A 20,834-nucleotide genomic window follows, 5' to 3' on the forward strand; every position below is an offset into this window, starting at 1 on the left:
ACTTCAGCACCGGTCTGCTCAGCACAGTAAAGAAACAGCATAGAAACTTAAGAAACTAGCACTGATGCTAGGGGAAAAATAGCATGTTATGTTACAGGTTACAAATGTGCACGTTTGGCTGCATGGGGTTTTGTTATTAACTCTACATGAACTCTGCAGATACTGCTTACTGTCTTGACAGAACTACAGCAAGAATGGATTGCATTTTTGCTTTATTTGATGAATTAGGAGGAGGAGAGGGAGGCTAATGGAAAGCACTGCAATAAATGAGAACATCTTCAGGAATCATTCAGTGGATAAAAGTAGTTGCTGTTCATTGGTGATGATGGCAGGCCTCCTTTCTGGTTTTGTGTTGTCACTGGTAGTAAATGGCCAAGGCAAATACAGAATAATACCAGAGTCAATATCTGTCTGCAGCTGCTTGTTATAATCTGTGTGTCTAATCAATCCTAAGTGTCTCTCCAGATATATTTAATCACGGACTCTGGCTCCGTGTGCCGGGAGCGGGGCCTTGGCTGGAGTGTTGGGAAGCTGAAGGGGGGTGTGTAAGGGGAGAGCGCCACCTGCTGGGGAACCCTCTGGCGGGGGGAGCGCACTTGGGGTCAGGGGTGCAGCCACCCATTCCTCAGGTCAGGGCTCGGGGATGTACAGTGAGAGCATTTGACAAGGAATAGCCTTCTTTCAACTCTAGCAAGTTTTGAGTTATGGAAATATTTTCTCAGGTTTTCATCTTGAATTTTTTGTTTATAGGAACATCATCTCCAACGGGCTATCTCAGCACAACAAGTCTATGGAGAGAAGAGGGATAACATGGTTATACCGGTTCCAGAAGCAGAAAGTAATATTGCATACTATGAATCTATATATCCTGGAGAATTTAAAATGCCAAAGCAGCTGATTCACATACAGCGTAAGTAAAAGAACTCATTCTTTGAAGTCTACCTTGAGAACTTTATTTTGCCAGTCATTCAAGACATTACTGCTAAATGTCCGTTGAGCTCCCACCAAGACTTGACTTCTGAGAATTATTTTTTCTGATGTGATGGAAAATGCATTCTACTTGTTGAAGAAGTATGTTTAGTTCATAGTCATAGTAGTAACAGTTTGCTGGGAAATTTAGATTTTTTTTCTTTTTAGCAGTGACAGATCCAAATCTACTTGAAGAGGAAAATATATAATACATAGTTAAGAAACAGAGTACCTGTCCCAGAAGCATAACCAAGATAAAGTGGCAGTAAGAGTGGATTGGCAAGCCAAGCAGAAGTGTTAGTAGCAGTGGCAGTATTTACCTGGGCCTGGATGGAAGTATTCTACATCTAAAAATAGGTGGTTTTTGGCATCACTGATGACTTGCAAATTTTTGGGAATCTTGTTTTTGTTAGAAGATAGCAACTGTTCTGTATGAATATGACCCTTCATGTGAGCACCACAGTACTTGAGATAACTTTTGGAAAAAAATATGAGAAATACAGTATGTAACAGAATTCTGTTGCTTGGTGTAATGAGTAGAATTTAAAAAGTGGTATCTGTGCTGTGGAAAAAGATCTCTTGCCTAATTAACTTTGGTTAAATGCTAGACTTATATATCAGTCAGCCTCAATAATGTCTTGAAGTACTGGAAATGTAGAATAGTTTGGGTTGGAAGGGACCTTTTAAAAATCATCTAGTACAACCCTTCTGCAATGAGCAGGGACATCTTCAACTAGATCCGGTTGCTCAGAGCCCCATCCAACCTGACCTTGAGTGTTTCCAGGAGTGAGACATCTACCACTTTTCTGGGCAACCTGTTCCAGTGTTTCAACACCATCATTGTAAAAAATGTCTTCCTACTAGCAGTCTTCCATGCTGGTTATGCTTTTCATTCTTCTTTTTTTTTTTTATTTAGGCTAGATAAGGAAAAGCTTCTTTATCTAGCAGGTCTAGCAGCTGGAACTGTGATTTTTCAGCTCCATTGTATTCTATCTGTTTATTTGTTAGAAGCAAGGTATGTGTTTTCAGGTGTGCACTTGGGAAGAAATTTGTCTCTTACTACTTAACACAACTTAAATGAGGCATGGGAAGTAGAGAGATCTCGTTTGAATGCAGAGTGCTGCATTTTTTTAGGGTATTGTGGAAAACAAACCGTTGTTTGCATTCTGCAAAACATGACTTGTATTTGAAGATGCTTTGCTACGTAGGGTAGACCATACTGGGACAGTTTAGTCTGACTTATCTACGTTACAAAAATCATTGATGAGAGTATGTGTAAGATCACTGTAATACAGTCTACATATACTTTCCCAGGTGTGTGTTTGAACTTTACCCTTAACTGTTGATCATATAAGACATTAAACTAGATAATACTCAGTAGCATTCAAAATATTCACCAATCTAAAAATTTCGTACAGAAAATAATGAAGCAGAAAGCTGCTAGCTGGTTTGACCACTAGTAAGTTTTCATTGAATAACAAAACCATAATCAAATAGATGGCAACTTTTGTGCCTGATTTTTAACAGTGTAATTTTTTTTTTTTAGAAAAAAAATAGGTGTAACTTGATAGAGTTACTACAACATTCAAACAAATGATTTTGGCTTTGTCTCCAGAAGAGTGTGGTGTGTACTCTGAACGTTGCTATTAGAACAAAACATTTCTGTAGTAAAATTAACTTTAACTTTCACTGTATCATTTAGCTTTTAGTTTGGATGCTGAGCAGCCGGATTATGACTTGGATTCGGAAGATGAGATCTTTGTGAACAAGCTGAAGAAAAGAATGGACATCTCTCCTTTGCAGTTTGAGGAGATGATAGACAGACTAGAAAAGGGCAGCGGTCAGCAGGTACAATGGTACTTTGAATAAAGAATTTAAAATACACACTCTATATGTTACTGTATGAAAGTGACATACTGGGTTTTACATTTAGCCAGTCAGCCTGCAAGAGGCCAAGCTGTTGCTGAAGGAAGATGATGAATTGATCAGAGAAGTGTATGAGTACTGGATTAAAAAGAGGAAAAACTGTCGAGGTCCCTCTCTTATCCCAGCAGTGAAACAAGAGAAACGAGATGGTTCCAGCACAAATGACCCTTACGTTGCTTTTAGAAGACGAACAGAAAAGATGCAGACACGGAAAGTAAGTACATCAGAACCTCCCTCAGCTTTTCTTTCTTTTCCTTTTCTCCCTTTCCCCCTTTTAAAAAGTAGCTTATGTGAAGAAACAGTTCTGCAGTGCTGTATGAAACACTAAAAACTGGCATGTTCTCTTTTCTAATTTGCAGGGGTAAAAAGCAAAACTACTTTAGGACAGCTATTAAATGAAAATTCATATTATTTTTTTCACTAAATCTATTGTTAAACCTCCTTATTGCGTTAGTAAGCTGTAGCTCATTGAGAACAAGTGCATGCTTCTCCTTGTTTTAGCATATGACTTGCCTTTTATGATATCCGTAAATATTTATAACTTATTTTAATTCAGATTATTTAATTTAAATGATGAGGGGAAACACATACTCTGTGTATCTACAGAATCGGAAAAATGATGAAGCTTCTTACGAGAAGATGCTTAAGCTGCGTCGAGATCTCAGTCGTGCAGTGACCATCCTGGAGATGATAAAGAGGAGGGAAAAAAGCAAGAGAGAGTTGCTGCATTTAACACTGGAAATTATGGAAAAGAGGTAATGTTTATTGAAAAGTTGCTGCAGAAAGCTTTGGAAGCTGCTTTATATTCTGATTGCTGCAAATATTTAAACAGTGGAAGGTTTTTAAACTAAGTCTTTAGACTCACATTTACAGGACAGCATAGTTTCATATATGGCTGTGGAGGGCAAAATAAAATGCTAGGAAGTTGCTTATTATGGGAAGGTGATCCGTCACACTAAGCTACATTGTTTCATTACATGTGTACATGTTTTCAAATGCATATATTTGTTTTATATGTTATACCAGAAGAGAGATCACAGTTTCAGGTGAAAATGCATGTTAAGTACATAGATTAAAGGATATCACAGCTATTTTTAAGGCCGTTTTCAATCATTACCGTTCTTCTTTGACTTCATGATCGCAATTCTTTGCTAAAAAACCTTGCTCAAACACCCTCTTGAGGAAAAGAAATAATCATTTCATACAGTATAAGATGTGTGAGTCATCTCCAACTAGTGCTTCATTTGACATCCTCTTGGTCAGCAGTGCTGACAGAGGGCCAAATGCTCTGTCACTTTCCTAATTGACTGAGAATTGCAGTTGCAATGTGGAGTTGTTCTTTAGGTTGATACTCAGAATATGAGTAGACTTCTCTAGCCTAAGTATCCATGTTTGAAAGCAAATGTTCTGAGTCAGTATCTTAAAGCTCTAGAACTAGTTTTTCAATCTGGATTCTTAGGGAGGCAAGCTGAATTTCTCTGCCAGGGCACCTTTTTTTAAGCACTGAGCATTTTAAACAGAAACAGAGAGGGGAAATCTTGATGCTTTTCCCAGTAGCTTTTTCATAAAATTAGCTGTTGAATAGAGGAAAGACACTAATACCTCCCTCTGAGTGAAGAACTGCACTTCAACCCAACATTTGTCACAGGACTTGAAATGTAATATGTTTCAAGGTTCTACTTGTTGTGAAAATATTCCATAACACAAAAGGGGAGGGACTGATGAATAAGGCACTCTGCCTCACTGTTTAAAACCTTTCAAGTGATAAATGTATGGGTTTTAAATGGCACCAGTCCCCAAGGGAGAGGGAAGGGTAACCCTCTCCTGTTCTTTCCTTCTGGTTTCTGCTTCTTTCTTTTATAGAATTATGCTTTGGAGATGCTTTACAGAGTAGTTATTTTTTATTTGCCAGCATTAACCATTGCCATGGATTTTCTGTTATTAGTCCCCTTTTCTCTAATATTTTCTGTACTTGCTGATGTCCTGGATGTCCATTTACCTCAAGCTTCAAGTATTAGTCCGTGTTTCTCCATGTTTCTCAATTTTTTTACCAGATGAACCTTCTAAGCACTCCAACAAATGTCTTCTGATTTCAGGTATAATTTGGGTGACTACAGTGGAGAGATCATGTCTGAAGTCATGGCGCAGCGGCAGCCACTTAAACCTACCTATGCTATTCCCATCATTCCTGTGACTAATAGCAGTTCTTTTAAACACCAAGAAGCTATGGAACTGAAAGAATATAAAGTCAAAGTGAGTAATGTCAGTAACCGAGTTACTCTGGCAATAAAATATGCAATATACAGTGTTTTAGGATAGTTGGAGAGGGGAGGCATTTTGAAACTAACAATAGGCTAGCAAAATGGCAAGGGCAATTAAGTGCTTTGTTCTGTTGGAGTTATGAGGATAACATTCAGACTCCCTGTACTTATTAAGACAGAAATAAAGTCTAGGCAAACTGCAGACAGAAGGACACATGAAACTGTGTTCTTATTCAGGGGCATAGAAATGTTTTTCTCCAATACTGTCCATAAAGTTAGGATAGCCTGAACAAAACTATATTTATTGCCTAGATGTTGTACAGAGATGGAACTAATGATGTAAAATCCATATATTGTTCTAAATTATGTAGCTGTTTTAATCCAGAGGGTTGGTTTATTGTTCGTTTTTAAAATAAGATCCACTGAAATTCCCAGCATGCTGTGTATCTTTGTCTGGTTTTGTATTTAAGTAAAAATCAAAGAACCTTATTTGATTTAGACAGCTGACCGGCACTTTTTTTCCTGCAGGCTTTAATTTTGTGTCATACAAAGCATAGCTACAGTGCGAACAGCTGAGCATGTTAAATAGGTCAGGTAACACGGGAGAAATGCTGAGGTATAATTTGAATTTTAAACCAAGACTTCTTGTGAGTGAAGGATATCCAGAGGCTGTTCTCAAACACAGTGGCTTGAATCAGTGAATTCTTTCACTGAGAGTATAGCAATGTATTTGTGATTGCTGGCATGTACTTGCCTCTCAGTGATGTTGGGTCAGTGTAGTGTCTCACAGCTTGAAAGAAATCTGTTTCTTGGAAACTTGGGAAAGGCACTTAAACTTGACTTTGCATAGTATGGGGAAATGTGTTTAATTTTTAGAGGCAATTACAGGTATCTTTGAAAAGTCTAAGTTCTATTTTTGCCTTTCAAGCATTGTTTGGTACTTAGTAATACCCTAATACTGCATAAGTGGCTATTAATTTAAAATGCTAGAAAATAAAAAAGGTGCCTCATGGAGATCATCATATGTATTTTGGTCTACTTTTCCGAATTAGTTCTGTCACCTTAATGCTAGTGAGTTATCCAGCACAGATTGAGCACCTTGAGTGCTTGATTCCACCTTGTCTCTTAAATGTTTCCATTACTGGAAATGAAATCCAGATACTCTTGAAATGACTGCATGTTTTACTATCAAGATGGTGGAGAGATGAGTTCACATTTTAGCCTACTTACACAGAAGTTTTCTTAAACTCCTGTTTTAATGTAATTTTCACCTGTGTGTTATTTTACACTGCTTTTTATTTTTCTTGCAGCAAGATAAGCCTGATGTTATTAGACCCAAAAGAAAGTATGAGAAGAAGCCAAAAGTCTTACCTTCGTCCGCTGCTGCTACTCCTCAACAGACAAGTCCTGCTGCACTGCCAGTCTTCAATGCTAAAGATTTGAATCAGTATGATTTTCCTAGCTCAGATGAAGAACCTCTCTCCCAGGTAGGACCTCTAGAGTTCTGTACTGCTCTTGGGAAAAGAATAGAACTAGAACTCATGAATTTGCTAATATTTCTCTTCATATACCCCACCTCCCCATCACCTCTTTAAAGGTTTTGTCTGGTTCTTCGGAGGCTGAGGAAGAAAATGATCCCGATGGTCCTTTTGCCTTCCGTAGGAAAGCGGGCTGTCAGTACTATGCTGTAAGTAGAATTTCCTTATGTATCATGAGACAGAGCATCGTTGTTGGAAAACATCTTGTGTCTAACTGTTAAAAATTATTTCAAGCCTCATTTAGACCAACCTGGCAACTGGCCGTGGAGTAGCCCTAAAGAGGGAAGATTAGGAGACGTGCGTTACAGATACTGCTTAACCACCCTCACTGTTCCCCAGAGGTGTATTGGGTTTGCACGACGACGGGTTGGCCGTGGTGGAAGGTGAGTGCTATGGAATTGCTGTTGCTTTTAAAAACAAAAATTTTTTAAAAAATACATCAGACATAAAGAGCAGCAAAGTTAACAAAAAAACCAACAACAAACAAACTGAAAAAACTCAGAATTTCAAATATCACGGGGAGATGGGCTTTTTTAATACTTACATTTGATCCAAATTTCCTTAGCTAGTTAATATCTCAATTTTGTGCTAGTAGAAGCTCCTTTAGTACTGTTTTCTTAAATAGTTCTAGGGGGTTTTTTTATTACTTGCACTCCCAAGTTCTGCGGTGAAAATACATATATATTTTCAATTGTGGTTGGTGATTTGTATTTAAATTGTTTGCATACCTGTCTTCAAATAGTAGCACTTGAAGACAGCAAAAATTACATTTGGCAGAAAATGCTTTTCTAAGTTTAGACCATATTTGGTGATTTTTGGGAGTGATACTTAAAACTGACGATAAATTTCAAACTTTTTCAAAAATATCAAAGAATTTAATGACTTATTTCAGGCATTTTGCTTGTAAGAATACTTATCAAAAATAATTTATAAATGGTTCAGTGTCTAAGTGCTGTTTCTTAAATATCGTGTTATGTCTCTAAGGAAATAGTACACGGGTATTAAATTTTGATTAAAGGTAAGAATGTGATTTGCCTTTCAGATTTGTGCTTAGCATCTCTTCGCATACTAGTAAGCTAATCAGCAAAATGGGAATGAGAGCTGAAGGCTCTTACTGGGATTTTTTCAAGGGGATTTGGAAGTTAATGTGTGACATCCCTACTGCATTGGGATGGTTGTAGTATATATGTATATGTGGGAGTAAGGCTTTTGAAGAAGTTACTTCAGGAGAGCGTTTGAATCATTTTTTACTTAGTTAAGCAATTTTATTGTGTAGGTTGTTGGATTTCTTTTAATTATATGTTGTTGCAGTGTCTTAATACATACATGATGGTATACCTTGGCTCTTCAAACAGTAAAAGCTAAAATATACCTAAATATAATATTTACTGTAAAATAATAGGTAGTCATGCATTGACAGGGGAAGTGTGTGTTTGCTTGTTCTAGAACAGCTTTGTGTAGCTCCTATCCCTTTGTCATCCCCAAGCACACACATCGAACTCATGACTTTCTTCGTGTTTTCTTGCACTGTGTAATTCTGCATTGTTGTCCTGGTTTTAGGGTGCTGCTGGACAGAGCGCATTCGGACTATGATAATGCATTTCATCACCTGGATTTGGAAAGCTTTTCCTCATCACAACACTCTTCAATCAGTCAATTTGCCAATACCTCAGAAACAAATACCTCGGACAAATCTTTCTCGAAAGACCTCAGTCAGATACTAGTCAATATCAAATCATGTAGATGGCGGCATTTTAGGCCTCGGACACCATCCCTACATGACAGTGACAATGATGAACTCTCCTGTAGGAAATTATACAGGGGTTTAAATCGAACAGGCACAGCACAACCCGGGACCCAGACATGCAGTACCTCTACACAAAGTAAAAGTAGCAGTGGTTCAGCACATATTGGTATGTTTAATTTAACAAACTTGCTTCCAGAAGTTTTAAACTTGGGTCAGAAAATCCGGAATATCATTAGGTCATCCATACTTTACGTTGTGGTCTGTTTTGATGGTAACAGCCCATCTTCATGTGTATCTCTTTATTTGCTACATGGAATGTTTATTTGCATTTATTGCTAGCAGTAGAGTACTGCATCTGAGATTTATACAAGTGCTACGGTGGTATGTAATTACAGTTGTAGAAATATGAAGCTTTAAAAACAATATTGTGTAGGGTTTCAGTTGACTCAAGATTTGGATTTTTAAAATTAAAAATATGTTAATTGAAATGTTGAAGTAAATACTACATTCCAAATTCTTTTTAATGCAAACTGTGGCGGTGATGGGAAATGTTTAGCTTAAATGTTTGCATTTAAAATCCCAGCATGCTATGAATTCTTAATTGAACTTAAATGAACTTAAATGCCACTTCCCATCCAAAAAGTATCCACCCCACCCTCACTGATGCATCTGCTCATGCTTAGCAAAACTCTTGGACTAATCACCTCTACGTCTTGTCAGCAAGTGGCAGACTTCATCTCACAGAATCTAATTACAGATTTGAGGACCTGACTCTGAGAAAACCTGATGTTGTGGTGGTTTTTAATTGGAATACTGTTGGAAAGCATCACACTTTTTTTGTAGGGCTCTTCATACTGGAAGACTGGCATTTACAGTGTTAGAATGGAGCTTAAATAACTCATGAATTTTGATGAGTCAATACCTTAAATGTCATCTTTTTATAGTAGGTTAAAGTGATGTAGTTTTTTTATAAAGAAATTACTTTAAAAGTTCCTCTTTGTAAGGAGTCTCTAGAATCATGTTTTCCATGCCATTTTGAATTATGGCTTTGGAAATCAATCAGAATACCTGGATAACGTAGGAGTGCAGTGGGGAGAAATGCATATACCTAATAAAATAACCAAATTGTGGGGTGTTTTGGTGGTTTGCTCAAAGACTGTTACCCTGGTATCAGATGACTTTAATCCTCCTGTTTGCCAATGTATTTTGTACCTCTTCTCCCTGTACCATGTTCTGGGTTTTTTAACCTGAAAATTCTTTCTACTTGCATTTGTAGAGTTAGTGAGCGCCTTTGTTCTGCTGCTTTATTTCATGCTTCCCCTCCATGCTGTCCTAGATTAGGTCCTTGCCCATTCTTTCCCCCCTTCTTTCCTCTTTCATGGTAATTCTTGCTGGAAATGTACAAAGTGATGGTTCTTCTGGTTTGCGATCCAAGTGTGGATTTTGGTGTTTAAATTCTGCCCTTCAAGTGGTTCAAACAGGTTGAACAAGTCCAGAACTGAAAGAGAGCATCCTCTGTATGATAACCAGTCTGAATTATGATAACATGGTAGCCAGGTTACAAGTGTGAAAACAAAACTAATGTGTACTGAATAGATTATAAATGCACTGTAAAGTATTGATGGCAATACTTTGCATCTGAAAATCATGTAGATTTCAAAAATTGGCTGATTGAGTTTAAAGCTTATGTCTTTGTGTGTGTGTGTATAAATAAGCACACATCCTTTTAGAGTGTTTTTTCCTGAAGTAGATGGTTAGGATGTTTATCTACATCATTTAGGAATTAAATGCAATTATTATTTATGGTGATGAGTTCCATACAAGAGTTTGTGTTGTTGCATCTTGAAGCCCATGTGAAAGTAATACATATGTGTACGTACCTAGTATATAACATTAATTTGTTCTTGGAATTCTGTGCAGATGGCTTAGTATCCATGTAAAATATGTAAGTTAGTATTCCAGGCTTTTCAAAATCTAAATGTTGAAGTTTAGTTTCATATTTTTGTTAGGGTTTGATACCAGAATTAAATGCTCAATAAAAAATGTAGCTGTCTGAATTAATAGATACATTTTTAAATCAGCTACCAAAGCCTTTGGATAGTGTCTTGTTATTAGTGTAGCTGGGCAGATTGTATCTGATTTATAATCTTAGTTGGGATTCTTGTGGCATTGGAGGTGTATAGGGGTTTGTGTTGATGTGGTGTACTGCTGATTGTAGGTGTTCGAAAGGAGCACAGGATCAGCTTCTTGGTGCCAGTCTGTTCTTTAGTGGATTCTTTTTCTGTTTTTTAAAGGATTCTTTGAGATGGGTTGTCTGCACAGATCACAAGGCTGGTTTTGTCCCCTGTGTGAATCTGACTTCTTCAAAGGTGCCAGTTGGTTGCAGCTGCTGAGTTATGTCTTCTTACTTCCTGTAGCAAATACTGTAGAGAACATCAGGTATCTAACAGCTGTACTAAAGTGTTTGTAATAGTTACTACTACAGATTAACAACCCTGTCCCTGTTACTTTTTCTTCATTGTTTTTGAAGCTAGGAGTTTGTTGTAGGTATAGATTTCTTTTATGTTTTTTCCTCTTTATCTTTTAGGTTTTTGAATTGGCTGTTGATCTTTCTACCAGCAAACATTTATTAATACTTTTTTTTTTTTTTTAACCATTTTGTTGCTACTGAGAGTTGTGGTCAAACCATATTGCTTCCCTTTAAGATGAAGCTCATCTTAGGATTCTGTAGTGACCAGCAGAGGTGGTCTTGTTGCCATGTTTATTGTGTACCATCACATGGGCTTTGTCTGTTTCCATACTAAAGAAGTTTAGAGAAGTTTTGTGCTTTTCCTGCCTTGAATGATCCAGACATGCTGCTGACATGGAACAATTGCTATGGAAAACCTTCCTTCTCAGGTCTGTTATACATGGCCAGCAGGGGCATGAAGTTGAGATTGTATCTCAGGTCATCTGTTAAGCAGAGGACATGTTATAGAAACTGTGCTGTGACACACCATTCTCTGGCTACAGGAAGCATTATTTTTCATCCTGAAGATCAGAGAGAGGTTTCTCAAAGAGCCAGTTGTTTCATAAATATTCTGAAGTGCCTTTGACCCTGAAGGAAATGTGAGTTATTCTGGTCCTGACTTTCAGAATGCTCAGCATCAAAGATGTGTGGAAGATGTTGCATTGAGATTTTGTGTATAAACTGGGAAGGGATGTCTTAAAAAGAGAAATCCCTTACAAGTTACTTGAACACTTGCTGTGTGCTGAAGGCTAAACTTTGGCACCAGGATCAAGTGGCCAAGGAAAGTAGCATCACTTTGGAAGAGGATGATTCCTTTTTATCTTACTGAAGAATTATGAAAACCTACCCTTTGCCCTCTTGCAAAAAGACCTGATTCAGAGATCTTCACACATATTATACCACTAATATACTATACCACACATATTCACCACTAAAAAGCAAGCAAGAGCATTAAATCATTATTATTGTGGAGAATTAACTTGTTCAGTTGGGGAGCTACTAACTCTTAACAAAATGCAGCAAAGTTACTTCAGAAAAGGAACCTGACAGTCTCAAGTTTCTGAATCAAAATCTTCAGAGATAGAGCTTGTAACTCTGGAGTGTACAATAGACATGAATTTACATCTGAAATGTTTGTGTCCCTCGTTAGATTGATCTAATTCTGCTGGGCAAATGGTAGTCTTTGAACTGCATCACATTATGGACAGACTGTGCTTTCTGCTGGAGGCTTGTTAAGTATGTTGCATTCAGACTTTGGAATGCTTGCATCTAGTAACAAAAGTTAGAGACGCTTAAGACTACACAACCTGTATCCTTCTGTTCCAGCCTTGTCTTTAGGAAGCAGAGCAGAGATACTCATCACTAGTGAAAGACTGGGGCTCTGGTTCCCAGGCTCTACAGTAAGAGCAGGCAACAGTCTTGCATTCTGTTGTTTTCTGCCTTCATCACCCAGAAGCTGGATCACTTTGGAAACAGTCTGAAAGCTGGGAAGGCTGAAGAGGCTGGCAGCTAACTGCTCACTGAATTTGTACCTGACCCTTTGAGAGAAAGCCTTCCTGAACATTGGTAGAGCTTTGATGTTTGTGATTGTAGATCTTACTGTGTATGCAAAGCTGCAGGAATACTGAACGTAGTTAAATAATCCAACATCATTTACTTTGCATTTTCTGGTAAACCAGATATTTAGATGATGTGATGCAAGTTGTGCTGTGCTATTCAGTGACTTCATTACCCTAGTACACTTGCATGTCCTTTTTTTGCATCTCTTAGTCTGCTTTTGGAAAGCAGTTTAGCACATTTGGGGATCTAGCAGGATAGTGAAGTGTACTTCCATTTCCCAAATAAGGTAATGCTGGTTAAAGGATCTGTACTTGTTCAGCCTGAAGAAGAGGCGGCTTTGGGTGACTTAGCTGGGACCTTGCAGTATGTGAGAGGAGCTTATAAGAAAGATGGGGAGGGACTTTTTACAAGAGCATGTAGTGACAAGGGGGAATGGATTCAAACTGAAAGAGAGCAGGTTTAGATTTGATATTAGGAGGAAATTCTTTACTGTCTGGATGGTGAAGCATTGGAACAGATTGCCCAGAGAAATTGTGGATGCCCCATCCCTGGAAGTGTTCAAGGCCAGGTTAGATGGGATCTTTGAACAGCCTGGTGTAGTGAAAGGTGTTCCTGCCCATGGCAGGGAGGTTGGAACTAGATGAGCCTTAAGGTTCCTTCTGATCCAAACCATTCTGTGATTCTGTACTGTTATTTCATGTTCTCATTAAGGATACCTGATGCCTGATTTTAGGCAACCCTTTCCCAGAAAGAAGCAGGAGGAAGCTCCTCAATCCTTGTGGCAATTCCTTGCAGCAGAGTAGGAGGACTTGTCTTGCCTTTTCATGGCTTTCATGCCACCACTGGCTGTGTTTAGATCTTTTTATTTAACCCTTGTATCTGTAATAGTCTCAACACTGCTCTGTGTTACTGTTTTTCCTTATTGAAATACTTCCTTCACATTACAGGATAAACTTGGTCATGGAAATTACTGGAATTTGTAATGGCTATTTTCAATCATCATTGGAATTTAACAGTCTTGGCCTATCTGTGGCTGAGCTGTTGGGGTCCTGGTTGAAGAAGCAATGGCCTTGAGAGTAACAGATGTTTAGAGCCCACCCTAAACTTAGTTGAAGGAGAAATATTAAAAGGAAAAGCTTTAATCTGGAAAATGTGACTGAGGATGGGATAAGAACCACACTAAAACACTTGAGCACTTCTAGAGACTTTGTAGTTGTATTAGGTTTTCTCCTTCAGCTTCAACTCAGTTGGAGTAAAACTTTGCTCCAAAGTGGTGGATCTCTGGGCTTGCAGAAACTGTTACAGTTTGCATCCTGTGCAAGGATTGCCACGTTTGTAACTGTGTGTGCCTCAACTGGCCTGAGACCCTGCAATGGAAACTCATATTAAGAATGATGGGCAGACAAATATAAATGCATAGCAAACTTTTCTAGCTTTCATTCAATGGCTAGTAAAAACCTTATTAATTATTTTCTGTCTGTCTTCTGCTACCAAGTAGGGAGTGCATATGGAGACCTTGTATCCAGTTTATAGTTTCTAGAGTTCTGATGTCAGGAATTTCACACTTCTGTAGGGCTGAAATAAAAGGTTGTTGTAGTAATAATCAAGGGTGTAATGTTTCATGTTCTCATAGTGTCTAATAATGCCATGTTTAAGTGAAACCAATCTTGAACTTCTTTTCAGAAAGTGAAACATCTTTGGGCCTGGTGCATCAAATACTAAATCACACTGATGGCTCTAAGTCTCTCCAGTCTTCTGAATTCACTGGTGAGAACTTGCTGTACAGTAGAAAATCTTTAACCAGGCAGTGTAAGCCAGATAACAGCATCTCTCATAAGATAGAGACTTAAAAATGTGATGTTCTGGATTACGTAGCATTGTGATTGATGTTTGCTTTGCATGCACTTTGGCATTAGTAACAACTAATTGTTCTCTTACACAGCAGGGATGTGATGCTCTCATGTGCTTCCCTTAAGAAAACATTGTAACATACCGTGTTTCCAAACACTTCAGCAATTCTGTAGTTTATGGAATTTCTCAGTTGAAAGCTGTAGTTAGGGGATTTTTCTTCTTTTACTTGATCCAAACTGCCTTTTTAATGGTCATCCACTGAAAAGATCAGGGAATCTAGTACTCTAAGTGGATTTTAGAGAGGTTCTTTGAACCCAATGTAGTCTTAATGCTTCAGTTTTACCACTGAAATAACATTTATGCTCATGAGAACAGATACTTAACTTGATGTTATGAAACAACTTTTAAGTGTTTTTAAGTTACTGTAATTTAAATATCTAATTCTTTAGATGTTTAACAGGACTGAAATGTTTCCTGAAAGGTTTAATTAAGCTGTTTGAATCTCTATTACATTTTTTAAACTTTTTATTAAAGAAAAAAAAAAAAGAAAAGGAAAAAAGAAATCCTTACCTGGATAGGTCATCGTGTTTACTCCACAAGTTTGCTCAGTTAGCCTGGCAAATCTAGTGAGCATCTTCCATTCAGGAAACAAAAGGGAATGCTAGCGGAGGGACTGGGAGTTTACACATGCATTTTCTACTTTCCAGGGTATGCTCTCTGCTCTTTTAGGAAGCTGGTTATTGTGGTCAATTTTTTGTAAATCTGTATTTTCTACTGAAGGGAAACGGAGTAAAAACTGGTGAGTCACCTCACAGCGCAACTTGCAGCAGGAGTCGTGAGGGGAGGCTGTGGCTGTTTATCCTGCAAAGACCAGTCTCATACAAATGCAGCAGCCAACCCTGCCGTCCTCCCTGGGTTTGGCCACATTTGGGAACGACGGGAGTTTTCAGAGAAGCCAAATGTAAGCTGCAGCACTGTAAGGCTGGCACATGTTAAATACCATGTAAAACCAGTTAGTGCTGTTAGCATAGTTTATATTGCGGTATAAAACTGCTGCCAACTGTGGATCTTTGAAAAGTCCATCGACAGTATCACTGTTACTCTGTGCTCCAGAAAACACCTGTTGAGTATCAGCATCTCAGGGAACTCGGGTCATACATAAACAGAATCATCCAATTGAAAGTTGATATTCAGTGGCTTAATTTGAGAAAAAAAATGGACATGTAATCATCCCAAGGATTACAAATAGTCGTATAAATGATTGAAAGAAAACCCATTCATAGTGCAGTGTTCAGTAATTCAGTTTTTAATAAAACAAGATTTGTAGCTGTCACTAAGGAGATACTGGGCAGTCATTTATCCTGTCAGTCAGTATCAGTAATGTACAGTGTTTCTTTCCTTGTACCTGTAGCTGAAAACTCCTGAAGTTTTTTCTTTCACTTCCCATTCCTTTTTGTAGTCTGTAAACCAGGAAACATTCCCTTGGTGCCAAAGTACAGCACTAATACAGCTGCAAAATAGGTGTGTGTTTGTTGTCCCAAGCTGTTAAGAGAATAACAGCATAAGATGATGTACTGACTTAAAATCTGAGGGTTGTCTCAACTGAAATGTTACAACTTGATACAGTATGCTGCAAGAAAACAAGAAGCAGTTGTGTAGCCAAGTCTCTTGGTAGGGCTTGAGCTGCCCATCTGCTGATAACCCTCTTGAGATGTGAATAACTCCAGGTAGAATTAGGCCATAAAGGTTCCTCATGTTAAAGATTAGAAAAGGAGTTGGGCAGATTAAGAGTGGTGACTTCATAAATTACTGAAAGTGCCTTGGAAAGTGTGTAGAGGTTTTGTATAGAGGTTTGCTGTGAAAGACAGCAAAACAAGTTGAGATACTCTGAAATTATAATGTTCTTGTTTATTGTGTGTTGGTAGTGGTGGTTGAGATTTCCACCTTCACCCCTCGCTGTGTAGTAATTCTGTGTAGTGAATGAAACTGGATTTTTTGTCACTGTTGGATTCAGTAAATTGCAAACTATTAAATAGTCCTTACTGTGTGATGGAACCAGGACCATTGAGGTCCCAGCGTGCTGTTTGAGAAGAGTCTGTAAGCACTGCACTCTGGGGCTGCTGGAATAAGGCTCTGTTTTAAAATCTCATCTGTTGTCTTTGACTAGTGAATATTCTGGTTTGTCCATGTTTTAAACTTCAGGCTGTTGTTCAGTTTTCTGTTGCTTTATGAATGTTTTTTAAAGCCTTGAAGGTCTCCAGTAATGTCGGGAATATGTAACAGCGTGTGGTGTTGTGTAGCAATACTCTTCTGAATTACCAAAAATGTAGTTCCTCTTTTCAGTGTTCAGGAAAGGTCCGGGCTTGCTGCTTGCCTGCTCGGTTTTTCCCAGGCAGATAAAGACCAGCATATGACACAAAAGAGAGTGACAGTCATTTTTACTTCTTCTACATGTGCCATTTCCTCAGTTCCAGTCACAATTATGTGCCACAGGAAATGAGTATGGAAGATATGGAAGATGAAATAGATGAAAGTACTTTCGTGTAAAGAACATACCTTTTTTTTTTTTCTTTTATTTTTTTTTTTGCATGGGAATCATAGTTTTCAGAAACAATTTATATCTCACAAGTAATGTGCTTATTTCTTTAGCTGTAGTGTAATGTAGACTCTACCCTGAGAGCAGAAGGGGAAGAAACCCAGTGGTGGTGTTTGGAAAGTATATGGTGGCTTCTCAGAAAAGATGAAGAGAGTATGATGTCCTAGCTTGCAGTCTTGGGAAGAAATTGTGATTTGGGTAGTTCTCAGTAGTATTGCTTTCAATAAAACCTTCAGTGTAGTATTTCTTTAACATGGAGAGGGAAGAGCTGGCTTTTATAATTACAGTCTATAACCTCTTGTACATGAGCATATCTCTGTATCCTGTGGAATGAAAAAGGAAAGCCAATCAGATTATTTTGGGAAGCTGTAGCTTACTGCAGTACTTTATGAGCAGTGTTTTGTTTCTAACCTGGATGCAATTGATTCAGAATTCACAGTAGATCTCTGATAGTGTTGAAAATAGTATTTTGAAATATCTGATAGACTTTTACCTTCAACAAGGGAAGCAGCGAAAATGTTGCTGAATATTTAACCTAAGTTGAAAAAAAGCCCGAAATATTCTTGAGTGTATTTTCCAGGCAGTATTTTTAAGTGGAAGATGAGTAGTTGGAATATAGATGAGGGTGGTGGTCATAGTGGGGTTCTGCTGTGTCACTTGCATCCTTTAACAGCTGTGTAACTGTTTGGTAGTGGTGGGAAATGTACAACTGCAAGGGTCACAGAGTACCTGAAGAGGCATTCACTGATGTACAGTTGGAAAAATACAGTTTTTCTAAATGGCACTTAAGGAAAGAAGGGGGAGCATTTACAGCCGGTCTTTAGCGTAGTATTTCCTGAACAAACACAGCCTGTCTCTGTAAGCTTCATTTGTTGTTGTTCCAAGAGAAAATAGTATTTTGGAGGTGGTTAAACTAACACAGGTGACTGCTTACCTCAACTCTCTTTTATGGTTAGAATCTTAAATGTACTTAAGACTTGAAAACTGAAATGAACTATTAATAAATTTTACTTAAATAGGCGAAAGTGAGCTGATTATGATGGTTAAGTTTTAATCATAATTCAGTCAAAGATGGTGGTATAACATACTCTTTTTGCCAGTTTTACTCTTTACCACTCTGTGTGTTGTCTTTATTTACATCACTTAATGCAATCTATTCCCAAGCATTATATTTACTAAACATTATATTATGTGTCATACTACAGAATAAAATGCTTTGTTCTTAGAATCATAGAATATGCTGAGTTGGAAGGGATCCGCTTGGATTATCAATTCCAACTCCTGGCCCTGCATAGGAGACCCCAAGAATCACACAATAAATAAATAAATGGAACCTTCAATATCATAAGCACTGTGTTGGCTAAACCATATTGATTCTAAATTTCAGGGTTTAAAAAAACAATAAGTCACTACTAATGGATCAATATAAACAATCATATCTCTCAGAACCAGAACAATATATCCATTTTTCTCTCTCTGCTAGTCAGCTTTCTGGTGGTCAGCTTTCTGCATGCTAATCTATGTGTGCTAAAGCTTTCTTGCTCTAACTTGTGTTTGGTGACAGCTTAAAAAAAAAATCTAAAGAACTTATAAATTTTAACTCTTTATATAAATTAAACAGTCAACTCCTTGAGTCTATGAATTCTAGTCTGTGAGGGTTTGGTTTTTTAAAGGACATTTATGAGCAATGTTACTACTACTAAGCTTTTGCCCTAGGAAAGTTTAAAACATTGCTGTGAGATTTAACTGTAACGGTGTTAGGAAGTAATTTGTCATTTATGGCTATATAAGTAAGTTCTACATCCTTACTTGCTGAAGGATGTTACTTACAAAAAAAAAAGAGTAATGTGACTGTAACAGCTGAATAAAAATCTATAACTTAGAGTGTTCAGATAGCAAAGTGCTGGTAATAATTTTAGTGATACGCCTAATGCGCACTAGGAGTATTTTGAACAAATTTTTCAACAAGGACAAATACAGCGGGAAAATGCATACTCAGTAGTGTTTGCTCTGGTGTTTCCAAATATTAGTTCTGGTTTTGGTTAGCCATTTATACTGATTTGTTATTCAAGTTTATATGTAAGGTATAATTAGTCTTTAGAACCCTGTTGTATCCAGAAGCAGGACATTTATTATAGTTTTGATAGAAATGTATTTTTTTCAGGTAAGCAAGCCTGAAGGAGTAGATTAACAAAAAACTAAAATTTGCAGTTTGTGAATAGCATTTAAGGGTGGTGGTGATTTGTTGCCAAACAGTAGTGAATTTTCCCAAAAGTGTGACTTCCACTGCATTCTTGAAGTATGAATGCTATTTACAGCACTTACTTGGGAGCATTTGTACAGTCTGAGTATAAAATGGAAGCAAAAATCTGAAAGGCATATCCTTTGAAAGGGCATTAAGACTCCAGCCTTGATTCAGTTTGTAAATTGAAAACTGAGACCTAATTTGGAAATGTAAATTTAAAAATTTGGAAATGTAAATCAGAAAAAATCCTAACGCTGAAGTTAGTCAATGAACTTGTGACTGCTGCACCACCGGGCATCCCCTTGTCAATCTGTACAAGTAACCCTTTATCAGTTTTATACTTGTGGGTTGAGCCCCTGGTGGTCTAGAGGGTAAAGGCGCTGCGCTGTCACCGCAGAGACCCAGGTTGATTCCTGATCGGGGCCACTCCCCGGGCAGATGGAGCTCATTAGCCCGTAAGGCAATCCATCTACATCCTGAGGACCTCGCTGCCACTGTCCAAGCTCGCTTGGCCCCGGCAGATGAACCCCAGGATTAAAGGGTGGGCTCAGTTCCACGCACACTGTGTCTCACCTAAAAAATCCAATGCGCAGGCTGGAAGGTGGAAAGACCTTCCCCGGTTCTTCGTTCGCGAAGACTGGCCATTACTTACTTGTGGGTTAACTGGACAAAATTCTGCTTGACTTGTGATGCACTGACTACTGAGCCACCTTCCAAGATTTCAGAGAGAAGGGTGTAGTTCTGTGAAATTTTTTATTGATGGAATTTTTTGTACACGTGTGGTTACAAACAACAAAAGTACAGCACTGCGATAGCCAGCGCAGTTGTGAGTGTGCCCAGCTTAATGTTTTCAGCTGAGACAGAAATCTTAATTGCAGTCCCTCGCTGCCTGCAGAGTGCTGTCAGTGAGGGCTACATTGCAGTTGCCTCAGTTTGGCATATAAATCTACTCCAAAATAACACAGATACTGGAGTTTCACAAAGTGAAAACAGTGATGCCATTTCTACCTCTTCTTTCTTTTTAATCTGTCACTAGTTTTCGGTGGGTTTGATGGTGTTTTGGTTCCTTTCTCCCCCTCCCTTTTTGATATCTCAAGCTGAATTCAGTTAAAGCCTATACACTAAAAAAACCCGCCTTTAAAATAAAAGGTTTAGCTTAAACAAAAAATTTCTAGGAGAATGTCGGCTTTTTGACATGCAGGTGCGTAAGTCTCTTAGGAACTTGCTCTGGGGTTTTCTTAGGTTTATAAAATAGATGTGTTTATATACACAACACCTACATATTTTGATATAGTATTTTCTCGTTTTATATTTTGTTCAGCATTTACAGCCGAACAATACCAGCAACATCAACAGCAACTGGCACTAATGCAGAAACAGCAGCTTGCACAAATTCATCAACAGCAAGCAAATAGTAATTCCTCTGCCAACACATCACAGGTGAGGGATTTGTCTGTGCTATGATTTATCCCTCATTGTTTCCCACCAGGGTTCATCTCTAATTGTCAACTGTTGCCATAGAACCTTGAAACTAACCAACAGGAAAGTGGCTTTCGCCTGAATCTACATCATAGCCATTCTGTAAAGTGTTTAGAAGGGACACTGCAGGTGAGTGTGGCAGGCGTTGCCTCT

At 38.1% G+C, this 20,834-nt stretch overlaps 1 protein-coding gene across 5 annotated transcripts in view; it reads left to right on the top strand.

The window, feature by feature from the left end:
• Positions 1 to 20,834, top strand: part of EPC1 (enhancer of polycomb homolog 1) — a 65,324-nt gene that overhangs the window by 40,947 nt on the left and 3,543 nt on the right. For 2 of the 5 annotated variants that reach the window (XM_027890207.1, XM_027890202.1), the window contains 12 exons: positions 751 to 910; positions 2,672 to 2,817; positions 2,903 to 3,109; positions 3,502 to 3,650; positions 4,992 to 5,148; positions 6,467 to 6,643; positions 6,754 to 6,843; positions 6,929 to 7,077; positions 8,255 to 8,607; positions 14,194 to 14,277; positions 20,524 to 20,642; positions 20,724 to 20,810. In XM_027890207.1, the coding sequence (XP_027746008.1) occupies positions 811 to 910; positions 2,672 to 2,817; positions 2,903 to 3,109; positions 3,502 to 3,650; positions 4,992 to 5,148; positions 6,467 to 6,643; positions 6,754 to 6,843; positions 6,929 to 7,077; positions 8,255 to 8,607; positions 14,194 to 14,277; positions 20,524 to 20,642; positions 20,724 to 20,810 (1,818 nt within the window). In that variant the 5' untranslated portion in view covers positions 751 to 810. The remainder of the gene's footprint in view (positions 1 to 750; positions 911 to 2,671; positions 2,818 to 2,902; positions 3,110 to 3,501; positions 3,651 to 4,991; positions 5,149 to 6,466; positions 6,644 to 6,753; positions 6,844 to 6,928; positions 7,078 to 8,254; positions 8,608 to 14,193; positions 14,278 to 20,523; positions 20,643 to 20,723; positions 20,811 to 20,834) is intronic. The other 3 variants (XM_027890204.1, XM_027890203.1, XM_027890205.1) reach the window with 3 other exon arrangements.

Source organism: Empidonax traillii, unplaced genomic scaffold (assembly GCF_003031625.1).
Source record: "Empidonax traillii isolate 1590-97213 ecotype Southwest subspecies unplaced genomic scaffold, ASM303162v1 scaffold280:size897971, whole genome shotgun sequence".
Classification (NCBI taxonomy): Eukaryota; Metazoa; Chordata; class Aves; order Passeriformes; family Tyrannidae; genus Empidonax; species Empidonax traillii.